Genomic DNA, 20273 nt, shown 5'->3' with positions numbered 1-20273 from the left:
GGGTTTGCTGGATGACAACACTTGTTACCTGTAGACTTGCATTAATGGAGCCTGCGAGGTGGAGTCCTGCCAGTTAATGGGGTGTGCTGGCTTTCCTTGCTTGAGATGCAATTCAAAAGCTTTGACTGGTGTGGCTGGACCGTTGAGATTGGACAACTCTTGCTGGGGTGCCTGCTGGTTGGATTGGAGCTGCGCGGTGTCACCTGTTGTGGGCTGAGTTGCGGTGCCTTCTCTCCTTCCTCCCCGATGGTGGATCTGTGTGGCAGTGCAAGACCGCTGCGTGCAGTGCAGCGGTCTCCAGACTCACTTCCGTGTTTGCGCCCGATGTCTGCAGTCATGTGACTCAGACTGGATGATCACATGACACGGGGGTGTTGGCAGTCGGAGGTGTGGTGTTGCCGTAGGGTCTGCTCCAATGCTCTATGTATCCCAATGCATTTCAGCCTTGCGGCCTTCCTTTGGGGTAGAGTATAGGTCTACGCAAACCCGGAAGCAAGTGAGGAGACCGCTGCACTGCAGGCAGCGGTCTTACACTGCCACACAGATCCACCATCGGGGAGGAAGGAGAGAAGGCACCACGACTCAGCCCACAACAGGTGACACCGCGCAGCTCCAATCCAACCAGCAGGCACTCCAGCAATTTTTGTCCAATCTGAACGCTCCAGCCCCACCAGGCAAAGCTTTTGAATTGCATCTCAAGCAAGGGAAGCCAGCACACCCCGTTAACTAGCAGGACTCCACCTCGCAGGCTCCATTAATGCAAGTCTACAGATAACAAGTGTTGTCATCCAGCAAACCCCCCCCTCCACCAGTGGTTGGGACTACAATCCTTCAACTCACCAGTATCACTCTTCCAGTACCCAGGATTGTACGGTATGGACCCATCAAGTTAAGCGGGAAGCCGCTTCTCCTACATGACTATATGAACAATAGATCTATATAGCATCACCATTCACAAGCATTCTGTCTAATTCAGTGTGCACATCTACCTACATTATTGTGATTCATTTTTTTTTGTGCTCAACATTTCCCATCAATATAACACTTTCACATACATGTCACATTAAATGTAACCAATTACTAAGTTTTTTGGAGAAATTCACCTAAAAACTGTCTTTATTGACCAAATTATGCTATTTAAACTCCTCCAAGTCATACTTGCCTACCCTCCCGATTCGGCTAGGATCCTCACTAAAATTGTGTGTGTTCCCGTTCCCCCGGAAAGGCAGATAAGACTCCCGGTGGCCATCGACCCCTCTGCCCCCCCCTCCTCAGCGGTTATAAGAGAATCTCCCGCAGTGGGTGTGGCTCATGACAAGATTCACGCTGAATCACGTAATTTTGGCCCTGCCTCCAGCTTCACAATGCCTGTAGTCTTGGCAATGTGTAGCGGTGTCGGGGCCAAAATGACATGATCACGTGGCCATGCACCCTGCTCCATCCACAAATGCCAGGTAAGATGTCTGGCTGCACCACCCTATGCCGGCCACACAACCCTGCTATGCCGATCTGGCTGCTCCCTCCCGGAAGGGGCAGAGTGGGGAGCAGTTGGGAAGCAGAGTGGGGATGTGCTTTGGCAGTCGCACACATGTTTACCGGGAGTGCTGAGTACAGGGTCTGCATCAGTGGATGCAGGTTTCCTCGCCTCACTGGCTGCCAGTCTGAAGCTTACTCAGACTGACTGGTGCTGCCACTATTGATACTGATGGTTGTGATGGTGATCTGAGGCAGCATCCAAGGACGCGACGCTCAGATTGCTATTGCTGTCAGTAGGCGTCAGCTTCCTATATTTTAATATTTGCTGGACAGTATTACACAGCCACATCCTTGCGGCTGTGCAATACCGTCCAGTCCTGAATCAGGCCCTATGTCCTGACATTTAAAGATTTTCCTACCTTTTCACCTGCTCATGGGAGTGCACACAAAAATTTTCTGTGAAAAATCAAGGCGATTTCGGAATTAAATTGCAAATGTCATTTTTAGATGCAAGTCCTGGCAGACTTTTAGTAGGGAGAAATACAGGCCATCAATTATGCGATTTTGGGTTTATCTTTGAAAATAATAAGAAATCTTATTTAATAAAAATGACAAACATATTAGGCATAGCTGGTTGCACAATGAGCATAGTTTATCCCTCTCCCCCCCCAAAAAAATAAAAGAAGCAAAAAGTAGTATATATTCTCCTGTGCTGGGTATGGGATGCCGGTGCTCGGGATCCTGGTGGTCAAAATCCCAAAGCCATCATCCCGACAGGGTTAGGATACCAACACCTGTCGGTTGGTATTCTAAACTTTCTCCTACCCCTAACCTTAACCTTCTCTCCTAGTGCCTAAACCAAACCTCCCCCCTAGTTCCTAACCCTCACTCTAGAACCTAACCCTGACCCCTAACACCGCTACTTAACTTCGGGATGCCAGCGACAGAATTCTGACAGGTGTCTGGATTCTGGTGCCAGTATTCTAAGCGCCAGTATCCCCTGTGCCGAAATATTGACCGCATCCCTAATCTATATGGACTGTTGCATGGAAATGAATGTATTTGAACAAAGCATGATGTTGCACAATAGTGCCTAATTTAATATTTTACCAAAGAGTATTCTTTATAATGGTGTCCTATATTTTTTGCACAGGGGAACCAAGAATCCACCCTGTATTACCACAACGAAAACCTGATTGCACTGCTGGGAGATCTGTTTGTTGCTGGAATGGAGACGACAGCGACCACTCTAAGATGGGGCCTCCTGCTAATGATGAAATACCCAGAAATACAAAGTGAGAAATATATATGTGATAATGCAATCTTACAGTGACTGCGAAGCATGTGAAGGATTGCAGTATGTGCCATATAAAAGCATAATAGCAACAAGATTAGTGCTGAACTCTGAGGTTACTCTTCATACTGTATCTTTATATTATATCCTTGGTGGCTAACCTTGACACTCCAGATGTTGTGGAACTACATATCCCAGCATGCACAGCTACCATTTTGCTATTAGGGCATGCTAAAACTGTGGCAAGGCATGCTGGGATATGTAGTTCCACAACATCTGGAGTGTCAAGGTTAGCCACCACTGTACTATAAAGTAGGGGATTTGTTATTCCTTCAAATACATGAGTCGCAAGTTTGAACAAAGAAATACAAAGATTTGAGTATTTTATGTTCATTTTGTTAGATTATGTTTTGGTATACTCATGTTCCTTTATTCTGTTATTTTAAATGGAAGTAAGGAAAGCTGTCACACAGCTGAATGTGTATTGCATCTAAAACAGGCTGTATTGGGAGGGTCCGGGACCAAGGCTGGTGGCAGTTTAATATCTGAATAAGGTAAACTACTACATGTTTAAAGACTGAATAAAAAGACACTCTCTAGATATTTTTCAAGCACATCATATAGTGTTACATTAATAATATTCTTTTATTCATAAGGTGCCACAAAGTGTCCCGCAGTGATGTACAAAGGAGTAATAAATAAAAACCAGAGCATACATTTTAGGACAATATCTGCCTGGAGGTGATAGGTCCTTAGATCTGCTTAGGAAATTTTTGTCTAGAGCAGATACCTTTCCCGTAGAGCACTGTATGCTGACAGGCACTCTTAAGTTCAAAGTAGTAAAGTCTTATCACCCCATGATATAGACCAAAATCAGAAATAGACAAGACATTGTATAAAGGACCATTAATAGTGTGACCTTGGTGAATGTACAATATACTGATTGTCGTGAAACAGTCAAAAGAAGGGTGCAGACAGAGCTACACTAAAGAGGAATTCAGGAAACAGTCTAATGGTCTGGGCAGGAAGCAAGCTCAGAAAACCATAACTCATCTAGGGTCAGTGCAGGCATGGTCCAGTGTCAGGGCAGGCATCAGACAAAAACATAGCCAGGACACAGGTCAAGGTCAAAGGGACAGAGAAGTCAGCAAGGTTAAAAATAATCAGCAGCAAGTAAATTCAAACAGCAAAGCAGGTTCAGCTTGCCAAGGTATAACCGGCACTGGAGTGAAGGTAGAATCACTATTATAGGAGCATAAAACCAATGGGCTGTGAGGTTTGCAAGCCAGTCTTCTCTAATACATGTGGCAGCAGTGGAGAACAGAAAGCTTGGGTCAGCATGTACACACTGCCCAGCATTATCCTAACAACCAGCAGATAAGCCAGAAGTGACAACACCATTGACCAATAAACTGTGGCTTTTGTTAATAAGTTTTGCAGTGACTTTTGCAGCAAGGGGCACATAATCTAACAATGAGTACACTACACCAAAGTATATAGCCTAAATAAAAAAATTACTATAGCACCACAGATTGGGTAGAAATAACAGGGACATGGGTAGGGTAACTTTCTGTAGCTTGAAGAAGCATGCAGAGGAGAACCATGGAGAGGGGAGTCCATTCAGTACTCATAAACTAGTACCCAAAATATGTGTGAACAAACAAAGTCAGAGTCACTGAAAGGGAGAATATGACTAGGGAGTGGAGCACTCATGACAGGAATAACACTAGTGGGAGAACAGGAGAGAATAAGGGCCTGTCCTGAAAGCTTACATTCTATAGGGAAGGGGTAAACAGTTGAATGGGAACATACAGTACAGTAGAAATGATACATGGAGAAGTGATAGACATATCAAGATATGAGAAGGACAACTAAGCTTTAATTAATAGATGCACTTTATCATGCAGAGAAGTGAGAAGGGTGATTGGGGGAAGCAGTGGGGGTGTGATTGAATGTGGACAGGGATTGTGGGCTTTTAAGGGCTTTATGTGTGACAGTGAGACGTTTAAGGAGTTTGAACTGTATTCTGAGTGGGATTGGGAGCCAGTGAAGCAGATTGCAGAGGGTTGTGTTATATCCTATTTGAGAGGAAAATGAGAAGAGGTGTTGGAAAAGCCACAGGGGTAAATATGGTGTGGTCTAAACAAGCTAAAGGTCATACATTGGAAAGTCTTGGAACAGCCACTGGGATTATACATGAGAGAGGGGCATACTCAAATAGTAGATTGCTGAGAACAACAGAGCTGGAGATAGGTTTGTGAGCCTGATACTCTGGCAGTTTGCAGTGAGACTTTAATTGGGAAACTCATTTGAAAATCCTGCTCTCTGATGGCAGTGATCAGCTGATCATAAGAACAAGATTGAGAAACATGCACTCTTATAGGGTGAGAGTACAGTGCCTGCACTGAACTCACAAGGAAGAAGCAGAGAGAGCTAAGGGGAAAACTACAAATGAACCTGGTAAGAGAGAGCCAGGTGCTACAGATGGTGGAGTGTGACAGAGTCATTTCAAGGAGCATGAGGAGAGCGAGTTGACCCTTGATGTTCATGTTTAGAAGGTCTTTAGTGACCACTATGGGTCAGTTTCAGCAGAAACCAGAGAGAAAATGGTCAAGAAAGAAATACAATAGTAGACAATCCTCTCAAGGAGCTTGGAGGCAAAGTAGAGCAGAGAGATATGGTAGGAGTTACAGAGAGAGATTTAGGATAAATTGAGATTTTCTTATGGATGGACCAAGACAAAGGCAATTTTTTCAGTAGGAGGGGACAGAGCTGCTAGAAAGGGACAGTTTGAAAAATATGGTCGAGATTGGTCAAACATCAGGTGGGATGGAGTGGATGACAGTGGTGAGAGAATTGAGTCAAAGGGGCAGGTGGAGGGGAGAGGATGATGCAGACTTCATCTCCAGTGGTAGGGGGAAAGGCAGAAAGGGTGATAAGGTAATTGGAAGGATGTTGGTGGAACAGTGGGAGTCTGGGTAGATGAGAAAACATTGCTTATGGCTTCTAATGTATGTCAATTTTAAGTGGGTGGCAAAGTAAAGGGCAAAGAGAGACAGCAGTAAAAAACAGGAGCAATGGTAACCAGGGAAGATGGTGGGGATTTAGAATGTAAACTAGGTTATGACCTGGATTAGCAGTGGTAGTCTGGCGTTAGTCCAGAAGGAGCAGTCAATATCAGTAGTCACAGGTGCAGGGAATGCAGATGGATGTTAATGGTGGAGGATATTAAGAACTGGAAGGCTGTGCAGGATATTTAACTTGGGAGGCCAGCAGGAAGTTGTAGATTTATGTCTAGGCCAAAACCATGGCCTATAGTATTGTCAGGTGCTGAGAATTGATTGTGATGGTCAGAATCAAAAGGTGGCTGCAGGTCCAGAGCAGAGGTACTATACAAGTTTAAGGAAGTTGGAAAGGACTGTGGGCCAGCAGGACAATCCTGGAGAAGGATGGGAAACCAGGGATAACTGATTCCTTGTCTTGTGGTGGGCAGTTCTGATCCAAAAGGCTCTGGGTATCCAGCAGTGAGGATGACAGCAGGCAGCCAGTTCAGCAGCAGCCCGGGGTGGAGCAATTGTCATGGACAGAGTTGTTTGCTTATTAAGATGATCCTACAGTAGGATGAGCAGCTGTGATGGCCAAGGAAATGCAACAAGGTAGTGCATATCCAAGCAGTACAAATAAATTATCCCCAGCACTGTCTAAAACCTTAACTCATGGCACATCATGAACCAACTCTGAAACATCACTTTACTCACATAATATCATGAGCTAGAGCAAAAATAAATGTTTATTAATTCACATAGAGGTCAAAATGCTCTTTATTGAATGATTAATATTTAAATATCCTTGTCCTTGTCAGTACCAGCAGTCATGGACACAACTGGCCTGCCTCCAACACTCAACAGACCACTGACCCAGCAGGGCTCAGCCTCAGGCTAGATATGACATAACACCTGTCTCAGGTGTTACCACTAACCTCCAGAACCAATGACTCATAAGGGGAATCATGTTCTACATAGGTTCTCCTGTTTCAGAAATATAGTCACCAGTATAGTTTTCAGTGTTGTTTAAACTCTAGTATTAATTTTCCTTGGACCTCCCTACCCACATTTCCATCCACTGTGTTTCCAGGCGCTAAGTACTCCAAGATTTTTGCAATATACTCCATGTATCTCATTGCACATTTCAGGGTGTTATCCAATACAAGCAAAAATACATGGCTTCACAGTCCTGGAGTACTAAAACTCCAATATAGTGAATAGACTGTATCAGTGTATCTAAAATTAACGAATCATAAAATATATAAACTGGTGGGTCCTGGAGTAAATATCTTTTATAATGGACTGTCATGTTAATACTGGAAATAACCAGTATCAGAAGATCAAAATTGCATACAATAAAAATTTTACATTATAATAAACTTTAAAAATATGAGAAGAGAAATTTGAAAAATATAAAGCATGAAAATAAGAATTTAAAATCAATAATGATCTCACTTTGTGGTGTACAAAAGTGACACATTTGGTGGTTTGCTGTCCACAACCTCAGGCAGATCTGTCACCTGGGGAAGTAATGTTCAATAAGTAGTTCAAATTTGGCATGTATTAAAGTTTTAGACAGCTCCGGGGATAATTTTTTGTTTGCATATTCTCTCATGAGTTATTTTGGGAGCTCCTTCTCTCCCCTAAGGCTGCAGACTTGTTACCGACACATACTCTTAAGGTGCCAACCATACAGTATATCCTATGCTCACTTTCTAAAGGCGTCCAAGAAGTAGCAAGTTTCCAGAGTTTAACAGGAGTACTTAGATAGTAAAAACAGTAAGTTGAAGCCACAGTTCTCAATGGTGGTAGGGGAAAAATGTAGTGATTGTCTGGAAGACTCTGGCTTGAGCAGCAGAAATTGATCCACTGATGGAACATGTTCTGGGCATTTCTAACTCTATTGAGAGGCCAATATGATGGTAAAGACTGTGATGTAGTAGAAAGCTGCCAGATGTTCTCAACCTTGTTCTTGAAATATATTATTATCTTTGTATTGAGTGATGAGCAAAAATGTACTACAAAATATTAGCCCCACTCTGTATTTGACTAGTCAATAGTACTGTACATGTCTCTGCTAGAAATGTTCCACACTGAATTCTCTCAACAATTTGTTTTCTGCCTGTAATTCAAAACTTACTACAAAGCAGGTTAATTCACTCTATTTATGTATAATTGTTAAGTATGTCAGTAAATCATGGTTATGCCACATAATGTGAGACTTGCTTGTACCACACAATTTTTTTTTACTGAATATTTTTTTTAATTAGAATGCACAAGCTTTATGACAGATTAACACATCCAAGAAAAATTCCCCTCTAGTGTATCTAATGTACAGGTAAGGGGAAGGGGACGTTTACATAATAATGATCACAAGGTGGTAAAAAAAAATCCAACTGTTCCATTAAATATCTTCCTCATTCTGCTTTTGGTTGCAAAATTTCCCAAAAGGTTTAAATGAAAATGGCAATAAAAAAACAATTACAGTGACACACACAATATACAAACAGCTAAAGAATATGTGCAATAAATATAAAATGTATGATATTAGGCTACAAAATAATAAAATATGAAAAATAACTGCAGAATTTAATGAGAATACTTTTTTTTATATATATATTGACAAAGGAGGAAAATTACCATGAATCACTGGGTTGTAGTAATTTGTACACCTACACATTTTAATTGCCTTATGTAGGAGGAAGTCCAGTTACACCTCAACAATATTAAGGCAAAATTCCCTGATTCCCTGATAGTAAACACCAACATGTCCTAAAGAAACAAATACAAGTAATGGACAGACCATTACCAATATTTTTTTTTAAATGGAAGAAAAAAGGATTCAACCCCCACTTGCGCAGTGGAGCTGAAAACCTAGATTGAGTTCCATGTAATAATAATAATAAAATAAAGTATAAAAATAGATACAATTAATTTTAAACACTTAAAAAAACATTTTGAAAATATATTAAACATTAAAAAATAAAGATTTTTTAAAAATGCTTTTGGTCTTTTGTTTATAGCTTTTAGTAGTAACTCTTTCACAGATGTTCTAGACTATAAATATGTGACATGAGTTATAATGTAAATAATATCTCTTTCCTGACAGAAAAGGTGCAAATTGAAATAGAAAATGTTATTGGATCAGCTCAGCCTCAGCTAGAGCATAGGAAACAAATGCCATACACCGACGCCGTCATTCATGAAATTCAGCGGTTTGGTGATATTGCACCAGACAGTATACCGCATGCAACTACTCAAGACGTCACATTCAGTGGCTACTTTATTCCAAAGGTGAGAGTTCAATTTGTCTCAGTATATCATAGGGATGCTGTTGGGTTCTGTAACTGATGTCCACAGCAAAAATTCATAAACAATTGAAAAAAAAATCTACTTTTTATCCAGACATCTCCATTTGTCTATCGGTTAAGATATATATGGAACTCATGTCTAGGAATCTAGATCTTCTTTTATGTTCACCCTAGCGATCAGCCCCGGCTTTACATGTGAGCAATTTTGGATTTACAGCAATAGTCTTTTTCAACTGAGGTCCTGTAAGATTCCCTTGGAGACAACATTAGTAATTTTTCCTCCTGGCGTTGACACAAAAAGATTTAGTTTTGACATGATACGCAATAGGGCCACTTAAAATTGTCCATGAGTAAAACAGTCTCCACCTAGGTCAGTTCCAGCCATGTTAAGTGTCTGTCCTTGTGCTTTATTTATTGTCATGCCAAAGCTGGGAATTGGACTTGTTTGAAACTAAAGAATTGTTTTTCACATAAATGAAACAGGAACAGTAAAAAAAAGGGAAAAACTGAAATTTTGTATCAGTGAACATCAATTTTTCTGGAGAAACCAGATAATGCTTAATAATCTCTGTATGGTATAAAATAAAACCCATCATAATGATATATATTTAATAGTTCAGGTAGCGTAAACCAAGAAAGCACTTGGACGTCTGTTTTTCCATTGACTTGCTTCATTAAAATTGTCACTAACCGCTCCCTTTTGTGATACATTAATGTTTTTAAACATCTTAACCTTCCTTGACAAATGCTCTATAGAATAGTGTAAACTGCATTATAATCCCTCCCGTGTTTCTCAAGGCTAGCCAAAACAAACAGACGGAGAAAGGAATGCACTACAAGTGATACATGAATAGAAAGCTACTTTAATAAAAACCCTCAGACAATTGGGGAAAAGTAGTTTTGTGGCCTAGAAATATGTACAGTATATAGAGGAACTCTTTCACCCAGATAGACATTAGGTATTTAATTTCCTACATACCATCTTAATTTATATTTTTAGTTTATTTTATGCCTTTGGTTTAAAGGAGCATGCTAGTATCAAGATTAAGTGCGGTAAACCTTGAAGATAAACTCAAACAGTTGCCCAGCCGCCAACAGTGTGCATAAAAAAACAGCTAAAATTATGTAATTTTGACCTGTTATCAAGCAAAAACCCAAGTTCAGTTTTAAAATCTGAGTTCCAAATCACGGGAAGATCCAAATCGGTACTCTGCTTGACTCGGGACCCCTAAATTCAGTTGTTGTCGGTTCTCTGGAAACCAAGTTTGCACATCTCTAGGGAAAAATTATCAGTGAATGAGGACATACTGTATTTGTACTTGTAATGGGGTATAGCCTGGATGGTGGTTTCTATTCTAACCTGTGGTTAGTCTGTACATTTGCAGCAGTTTAGTAAATATGTGGGATGGTAGTAACCCAGGGTACTCCTAGGTATAATAGTAGGGATTATAGAGCTGTCCACATATCACAAATTAATATGTATTTTATAATACAGCTATCGAGTAGTGGGGGTGCACCCAGAGAGCCTATTCTGGGCCTTCCACTGGATGGATTTGAATGACATCACATATTGTAATTTGTACCAAAATTTCACAGAGTGGTAACATTGGATCTCTGAAGACATACTAGGGTGGTTGAGGTCCTAATCAGACCTCCTGTTGGTGTATGCTGGGCAGAACTTAGAACCAGGGAGTCTGTTTTTACCCTTCTACTTGATGCATTTGGATGAAAACTTCATGGAGTGGTAACATTGGATCCCAGAAGACATAGTTGGTGGTTGAGGTCCCAGTTGGTCCTTCCTTGGTGTACACTGGGCAGAACTTTGACCCCAGGAGTCTGTTCTGAGCCTTACTCTGGACGGATTTGGATGAAAACTTCAGAGTGGTAAAATAGGATCCCAGAAGACATACTGCACTAGGATGCTGAGGTCCTGGTTGGACCTCCTTTTGTTTTGCACTGGGCAGAACTTTGGCATCTCAGTAGAAGTCCAGGCGGCTCTTCCAGTAGCATATTTTTGCAGATCCTCAGCTAAAAATCACAGCTTCAGCACCAATAGTGTACAACTATGAATCAGGCACAATAGCAGTGAGCAAGTGAGTGAGCATGTCTCTTTAGTGCATCTAATGGATTGAATAGTGCAATGGATATCTTCTTTAGTTATTTCCCTATGTAGCTGGTTCTGATAAATGTAGAGCAGAATCAGCATGGTAAACCCTGGAATACAAAGTGGGGAAGTATAATGGACAGTAAGTTATAGGATAACAGTAAGTTATTGGATATATAGATACCTTTATAATAGGTGGCTATGGATGAGTGCTGCTTTCCACTGTGTGCAAAAATAGTTTTTGTAGTGAACAGTGGGTGAGCCTTTTCCCACAAGGTACTTGTGGGGTATGAAAAGGTAAACATGGGTAGCCCTGGAGGTAATGCTTAATCTGCGGTAATCCCTAATACCTTCGCATTGCAGGGGATTTTATATCAGGTGGGGAAATCCTCTAACAGCCGTCCTTGAATGAGAAAAAGCAAGTAAGTGTCGCTGTAACCAGTATGGAGGAGAAATAAGGAATTGCTGCTCCAGGTTGCCAGAGTGGGAAGATCGGCTTGTGTACAGCAGGGTCCCAGTGTACAAGATGTGTGTTTTGCCATGGCTTTGTCAGTTGTAAGCCCCTAAATATGTTGGATGCAATCCTGGTAGAAAACTGTAGCAAATGTGCTGCTTAGTAAACTGACCCCATGATTGGTCCAATTTAGATGTTTAGATACAGTATATGATTTGAATAGAGACTTCATGTTTCAACTTTCTGTTTGACCAAATGCCTTTGACAAGTTATGGGTACCATACAACTTTCTATTTCTGCTGCTTAATGTCCAAGTTCTAACTGACTATTTTTCCTTCAGGGAACCGTTGTGATGCCATTGCTGACTTCTGCACTGAAAGATAAAGCCTACTTTGAAAAACCAGCAGAGTTTTACCCAGAACACTTTTTCAACACAGAAGGGCATTTCAAGAAGAATGAAGCATTCATACCATTTTCAATGGGTAAAGCACTTACTAATTCTGAATATATTTTGTAGATAAAAAGCAAAAAAAATGGTCAGAGCTTGTGTCTTGGAGACAGAGTATCTATGAAACTTACTTGATTGGCCCTTGCTCAGTAGTTACATTTGACAAACAGAATACAGATTCACTTATCGGGAGTCTTATTATCTATTTAATTTTTACTTCATTCGGCATTGTGCCATCACCAAACTCTAATTTAGTAACAACACAAAGAAAGAGGGAAAAAATATTGTGTTAGGAATCCATGGCTAAAGAAATTGAATCCTAAAATCAATGGGGAGATGTAACCTTTCTTTTTCTTCTGCAGTTGAACTTGAGACATGTTTAGGTTTGGCCATAGGGCCTTTGATTGTCTAATGACTAGTGCTTGTTTGACAAATGTACAGTAGATTTTTCTCTACTGTACTTGGATGCTAGAGGGATAAATAACAAATGTAACGGTCTCTTTTGCTGACAATCCATCTTTAATCTGTTTATTAGAAACACATTTAGAGAGTTAAAAACATTGTCCCTTAAAAAAGCCTTCACATTCTCAGGCTGTATCTACACTTTTCCATAAAATGGTTCCTTTTGTATAAACTGACCCAGAAGGTATATAACCTTATAAGAAGCACAGTAAACCCAGCTCCATTGATACATCTAGCAGCTTATATTCCTCCCCCTACAAGAGTTATGTCATTAAGAGGTGTGGTGAATTTATGGCACACTCCCCAAATTCACCTGCCATATGTGTTGGTGATTTTAACCACTTAACTTACAAAAATTTCTCTCAACAAAGCTCAGATTTTTTTTATTTAATTAAGTTAAAAACATATTTTAACAAATATTTTTAAATATTTTATTAAAACAAAAAATATGGCTAGGGGGTGCTTTGCACCCTTGTGTGTCCATATGTCTCCATTGTAACAGTACCTACCACATCCAGTGGCAATAGATGCCAGTGGTAATAGATTCTTAGCAGCATAACCCCCCACACACTCACCAATGTCCATAGGTCCCTTCTGTGGCACTAACCCACCCATAAACCTGCATAACATGTGTCATGATATATCTCTCCCCCAGGTCCAATAAATCTTTATGGGGCAATATCTCTTCTAATGCCACACACAGTGTCAATAGATCTATTATGTGGGGGATAAGTGGGTGGCATTACCCAACCAAATGGAGCATTACCCCTTCCCCTCACCAGAGCAGAGTACAGAGGAGCAGGAGACAGTGGTGACTGATCAACAGTCCCCTTTCTGCAGCAGTTTAAAAGTCACATGTAAACTACAGTTTGAATACAATCAAAGTAAATTGTAAATCAGGAATATTGGATCTTAGACTTTGGGAATATTGTGTTTCCAGTAGCAAATCTAAAAAATCTAACTTAATTTTATTATTGTTTTGATTCCACTTCAGGCTACATGCCATTACAAACAATTAAAATATTGAATAATCTGAAAAATGAATGAAAAAATATATATTGTTTTATTCATAGTATAAATAGAGGCATAATTATGTTAATAAAGAATAAAATGATGCATAATTAGGGGCAAATGAAATGCCTATTGCAGTTCCGCCAGTTTGTAGAAAAAAAGTACATTCCAATTGAATAATTAAGGTTAAAATTTTTTAAATTATTTAATCTGACTGATGACCAATGTTTAGTATATCTTAGAATATTCAACAATAATACTGTTAATTTGTCTGGGTATAAATTAATGCACTATTAATGTCAATATTATTATTATTATTTTTGACTCACATATATAGAGAATACAATTGGAACTTTCTATGTATTCAACAATATTTTAGCTGTCCATAACTGTCCAAATTTCATTTGTACTACTTTCCCTTTAATAAGTCAAATCCTTCAGAAAAAAGATGGATATGTTTCTATTAGACTTAAAACATATCAACAGAATATAAACAAAGTGATTTTTAAAGTGACAACTGTTCATTATCTTTTTATCTAAAAAAAGTAGCTAATTTTAATGTTTCCTATTGTTGTTTGTCGCAGGTAAAAGAAGCTGTGCTGGAGAAAATATGGCTAAAATGGAGCTTTTTCTGTTCTTCACAACGCTGCTCCAGAACTTCACATTCCAGGCTCCTCCCGGAGCACAGCTGGACCTTGCACCTTCAACGGGTGCTACTAATACACCACGGCCTTATGAAACTTGTGCTATACCTCGCAGCTAGGACATGTTTTAACTTTTAAGGCAAGCTAAAGTAATTTGAAAAAAAAGGCATAATTGTTTAGACTTTTAGATGTGTCCAGATATATATCTATCCTCAAATATTTCCAAATAGAACTGCAGAATATATAACTAAGCCACGCAATGCATCCTACTGAGGGGGAGGGTGCCTCTGTTGGGTTGGGAGAGGGATTGAGCAGGGGGACATGATCCAGGGGGTTGCCAGCTCCAAGCACAGACATGTGCTTTCCCCAACCTTTCAATCCCTGTCTCTTCCCCCACACCCACCTGTTTGTCTCTATCATCTCTGTTCCCCTACACCTCTAGAATCTATGCCCCCCTCCTTCTTTATAATCTCTGCCCACATTACCTCTCTTTTTCTCTCATGCCTGCCCCCTGTTCCCTCCTCCCAATCTCTCTCACTTCTATGCCATAATTGCATGAGGGGCTCCATGGGTGGGATATTAAGGGTGCCACAAGTGAAGGGTGTGGGTGCCATGGATGGGGACTGGGCACAAGTGGGGGGCAGTGCTGGCTCCATGTGCTGACAGGACACAATGCAGGCAGTGCTGGCTGTGTCTATGATTGTGGTGCGACCTCCCTGTATGTCTGTCTAGCAGCCACCAAGAGTTCTGAGTTAGACAGTATCTCCAACTGCAGAGACAAAATTTAGGCTGCTTACTGTATATTATACAGTAGTTTAAGGATTCCATGACATGCGTTTTGTCTCTGGTGCATAAATGATAATTTTTATGGCTAATAACACTATTAAACATGATATGTCGGATTAGTGAAAGAACATAACAATATTGTGACAATTCTTTGTAGAATCTGAACAATTGCAAGACTGAATCAAATGTGCAGGGAGTAGGGAAGCAATAGAATTGTATCCACTGTGCTGATAACCTTGCATTTGCTGATTGTAATTAGATAGAGAACATTTACAGGTGATCATAAAAGATTCCTCATCACTTGTGTGTTTATATTCATGTCCTTGTGTTATTTTCACATATATTTCATAGCATTATATAAATTATAATAATAATAATAATAATAATAATAATAATAATAATAATAATACCACAGGTCTGCGAAATTTAATTTATTGAAAGTTATTTTAATAATACTTTTATAATCTAAATGATACTCCTGTTTACATCAAGAAATGGTATATTAAAATAAAATACCACATCACATTTACCTATAAGGGGGTTCCGAACATTTTAAAGAAAAAACAAGTTTAATTGTTTTTGACATATTTATTGTGAAATACGAAGAAGTGTAGATGATATCACTGTGTTTTTGTCTTAATTACATAATAAAATAACAATAAAATCAAATAATAATAGAAACAAAACCATAATTATTTAAAAAAAACGTTAATATCTTGTTTTTTTTGTCTTCAAACTTTGTTTTGTCGCTTTTAGCTTATAAGCTTTTTCTGTGTCGTCTCTGTGTATCATCCAGCAGTAGTCAGCCATCATGCTGACATCCCAACAACCCTGGCATCTTCTTTCTATATCTCTAATGTCTTGGTGGAACCGTTCACCCAGTTCTTCACTGTAGTCTCCGAGATTATTCAGGAAATGCTCAATATGAGAATTCAAAAAATTGACCTTTTAAGTTCATATTGCAGCTTAGGTTATTATAACTATTAAGCATTTCCCTGACAATTTCTTTGTAGTTTGGATCCTTGACATTGTTTAAAAATTTTGAATTTTTTCTGTATATGTACTGTGTGTGTAGTGTGTACTGTGTGTGTGTATGTGGTGGTAGGCAGGGGTTGAAATGAGCTGGCACAGGGCAAAACTGTGTTGCATCTGTTGTATTTGGTTCCACATTCTCCATCTCACCTTGTAGTTGTAGTTGTTGTGTATGTGAAATGTTCCTTTAGACAGTATGGGGTTTAGGCACTTTGTAAATTTCAGCACCAGGCCCCTGTGGACCTTAAACTGGCACTGGGCGGGGGGAAGTTTTATGACGAGAACTGAATTGCAACATTCTATACTACCAACTGAATTCATTTAAAACAATGGCCCCGATTCAGACCCACTCGCAAGCGGCTGTCCGCTCGCAAGTGGGTCGATGGTCTGCACTGAGCATGCGCACGACGGAGGGAGCTCCGTCGTGTGCATGCGCCAGATGCGACGAGCGAAGGAAAGTCCTTCGCTCGTTGTGTCTGATCAAAGGGGGCGTGCTGTCGATGTTGATTGACAGCACGCCCCCTTTGGTGGGCGTGCCGGGGGCGTGCCTCCCTGACGGGGGCGTTCCCAAGGGAACGCCTACCGTCAGAAGCCGGCCCACTGACATCACTAGTGATGTCAGTGGGAGTGATTTTGGCTCTGATAGAGCCAAAATCACTCCGGGCCTTGCGGTTGAAAACCTCAACCGCAGGCTCCGGCTCGCAGTTTCGATGGTCGCGATGGTCACGACCATCGCGGCCATCAAACTGCACGCTCGTATAGGCTGTGGGTGGTGACCCACAGCTATACGAGCGTCCAGGAGGACGCTCCATTTTTATGGAGGGCGGCCCTCATTCAGAGCGTGCGCTCTGCTCAGAGCGTACGGCTCTGAATGAGGGCCAATGTTTTATAATAAATGTAAACAGGATACATTTATTACTTTAAAGAATATGAAAAAAATGACATTCATAAATACACATTTTGCAGACAAACGTGATGTGATATGCAAAATCTGGAGTCATTTTCGTATTCAGAATCCAAAAGTATCACATAAATTTGTGACCTGTGTTATCAATATTAAGATAAAAGGTTTATTTTCAGCTTCAAAATTCCTCCCATTTTTTTTAACAGACTTAAAAGTTGTTTAGAATTAGTTTTTAAGGATATTAAAAGATCACATTAATTTACATTCGTTCAATTAGATGTTTTCTATCTTTTTTTTGTAAAACAGTATTTTAAAAATTGACACTGTAAACAATTATGTTAAAAAATAGTAAAGGAACACGGCATATGCACCCCCGTACTGTCCTGTCTTTACAGACTGTATATCAACTTCTTACTGCTGTTCATCTAGCCCCCACCCTCCAGCTCTGCTCCACCTCGTCTGCCACTCCCCTGCTCCATCCAGTCCCATCCCCTCTCCCATACTTATCCTGTTCCTGGTGGTCGCCAGGTCCTCCTATTCTGAGGCTCTAGGTTGGTCCCGTCTCCCTTGCAGTGGAACCTGTTGGGCCGTGCTCCCACTGTGCGTGCATGCTGGAGATAGACTATTATTAAATAGATTATGACTGTTTTCCAGCCATTCCTTTGAGAACTGAAATCGATACCAACTGGAAATTTGCCACACATTTTATTCATTTCTAGTTTTTACTATGAGATGGGTCCCTTTATTACATTGGGCCTCATTCAGAGATGTACACTAATGCCACTGCAGCTGCAAATTTGTACACAGGTGCTGTGTGAGAATATGCAAATGTCACAGCCGCCGGGATTTGTATTGAGACGCCACCGACGACTTTGGAAATCCAAACAACTGCATACAAATTGGTGACAGATCAATCGATTATTGGACTTTTGAGTAAACCAATGGTCGTGAAGAATGGGCGCATGTACTGAGACGCCGAAGCCATTTTTATTGCATATGTCAACATGTTCTATGTCAACAGTTCAACAATGTCGACATAATAACTGTTGACTTTGTGATGCCAACATTGTGATTTTTGACATTGTAACTGCCTCCCCTCTAAAAGGTAGTTTCACAAATAGAGCTCAGGGACTGACGTACCAAAGATCAAATGGCTCCTCTGCTATTAAAAATGGATGTTTTGCCTTCAAACAAGCTTGGTTTAATTTTTCCATATAATGATGGGGATAGAGCTGGGGATAACCATCATTAGGGGAGCCAACTTATTGGGCATTGAGGAGATGCATCCTGTCCTGGTACCACCATCTTCAATGAACCTACAATACGTATGCTCTGAAGTGCTACCTTGCAGTGCACTTACTATGTGCTTCAGAACGGGATGTAGTGAATATCCCAATGATTGGGATGACGGCTGCCGAAATCCCAGTGCCGGAATCCTGATCACTGAGAGAATACCGGTGCCAGAATCCCGACATGACTGGGGATGTTGACGTCGAAATCCAGGCAGCCGGCATCCCGATCGTAAGGAGACCAGGGCGAGGTTAGGTTTAGGCACCCTAGGGATACTTAGGGTTAGACTCCAGACAGGGCAGTGTTAGGTTCAGGCACCACCAGGGGATGGTTAAAGTTAGGCACTAAGGGGGGAGGGTTAGACACTAAGGGGGGAGGGTTAGGTTTAGGCACTTACCAGGAGGATTAAGGTGCAGGGTAGGGAGGGTTAGTGTTAGGGTACAAAAAAGGTGGGTTACTGTTAGGTGGTAAATAGGACAGGGGAACCTTACTCACTGGTCATGGACTTACTCTAAACTCACTAATGTGTATTCTCGTGTTACCATCTAATATACTCTAAATATAACTTATGCACTTAAACTTCTAGAAATAAAGACACAGACAACAGTGCTGGCTTTTAACATTTTTGACAATTTTTATTTTTGACAAGTAGGCACAAAAGAATGCACAGGACAGTCAAACAAACCAACAAACACACACAATCCAAGCATTGGTGATCAACTCTCCTTTTACTTCAACCACTAAGCCTAGAACTATTAACATTAAGTAACTCAAACTCGAAGTGCCCTTCTTTACCGCCACTCAAAACAACCAACAATACAAACAAAGGGAGGGAGGGTGGGAAAACATGAACAAAGAGGTAACTTCATATGCTTCTGCACACAAAGTGCACCCTTCCAATCGTCCTAAGGCAAGTATCGCTAACCTAATTCCCCTCCTAACCCTAACCTCCCCCCCAAGTGGCTAACCCTAATCCCCCTCTAAGTGCCTAAACCTAACCCCCCCTTCCCCGCCGCATACACCTAAGTCCCCCGGGGGGTACCTAACCCTAACCGCCACCGGGGGTGCCTAACCCTAGCCCTCCCTTCCCCCAGCCTAACCCTAACCTCCCTGGGGGTGCCTAATCCTAAATCCCCCCCCTGGAACCCTAAACCTAACCCTCCCCCCACGCGGCTGTCCACGCCTGGCGCCACTTCGGTTGGGATGCCGCGCATCGGTCTTCCGGCGTCTGGTTAATGACAGGCATCTAGATTTAGACGCCTGTTATTAGTACCATGCTGGGATTAGAACGTCTGAAAGCCGGCGGTCGGGATTTAGACCGTCGGCTTCCAAACTACATCCCGGTGGATCTAGGCTTCCAGAAGTTGTTCTTGCAGCTGGTGCAACCTCATCATTCACTGTTGAATAATTATAACTATGGTTATAATGGTGGCCACACTGGCTGCAATCATCTCTACCTGGCTAGATAGTAAAAGATTCAACCACACAGTTGTGCGAAACTTAAAAAAACCATTATTTAAGTGTTCGTTCCATAATGTGTCACTTTGACACACCACTCTTTCTATTCGGTCTTCTCTTGCTTGTGTTTTAAACTTTCTTCCAAAAAGAGAGCACTGTAAATGCATTCACACCACTCAAATATATAATATACACATAAAGGGCCTGATTCAGCACAGGACAGATATGCAAAACTGCACGCAAGCAACTTTGCAACTCCGTCCTTGCAATTATGGTAATGCACTTGGAAGAGTCACACCTTCTGCATGCATTACTTGTCCGAGCTGCGTCCAAGGATGCAGCATCGCACAATCTGCGATAACGTCGGCCAGCGGAGTGACCCATGGGGTCATGCAAGCCAGCCATCGCAACTACAACAAAGAGGCCAGGAAATCTCTGTCAGCCGACAAAGATCTTGGCCTCTTCTCTCCTCCCCAATGGCAGTTAATTGCCTCCGTTTCCGAAAACGGGGGCTGTCGCCGCCCCCTCCCGCCCACGTAAGGCAACAGACTGGCT

At 41.1% G+C, this 20273-nt stretch overlaps 1 protein-coding gene across 1 annotated transcript in view; it reads left to right on the top strand.

Annotated features, from left to right (window-relative positions):
• The window catches only part of LOC148533761 (cytochrome P450 2C5-like), a 43186-nt gene extending 28819 nt beyond the window's left edge, over window positions 1-14367 (top strand). The window contains exons 7-10 of the mRNA XM_088467199.1: window positions 2630-2771; window positions 8924-9108; window positions 12024-12165; window positions 14189-14367. Coding sequence (XP_088323325.1) covers window positions 2630-2771; window positions 8924-9108; window positions 12024-12165; window positions 14189-14367 — 648 coding nt within the window. The remainder of the gene's footprint in view (window positions 1-2629; window positions 2772-8923; window positions 9109-12023; window positions 12166-14188) is intronic.
• The last annotated feature ends 5906 nt before the right edge of the window (window positions 14368-20273 follow it).

Source organism: Taudactylus pleione, unplaced genomic scaffold (genome assembly GCF_031769625.1).
Source record: "Taudactylus pleione unplaced genomic scaffold, aTauple2 ptg000070l, whole genome shotgun sequence".
Classification (NCBI taxonomy): domain Eukaryota; kingdom Metazoa; phylum Chordata; class Amphibia; order Anura; family Myobatrachidae; genus Taudactylus; species Taudactylus pleione.
This window is presented reverse-complemented; position numbering and strand designations above follow the sequence as displayed.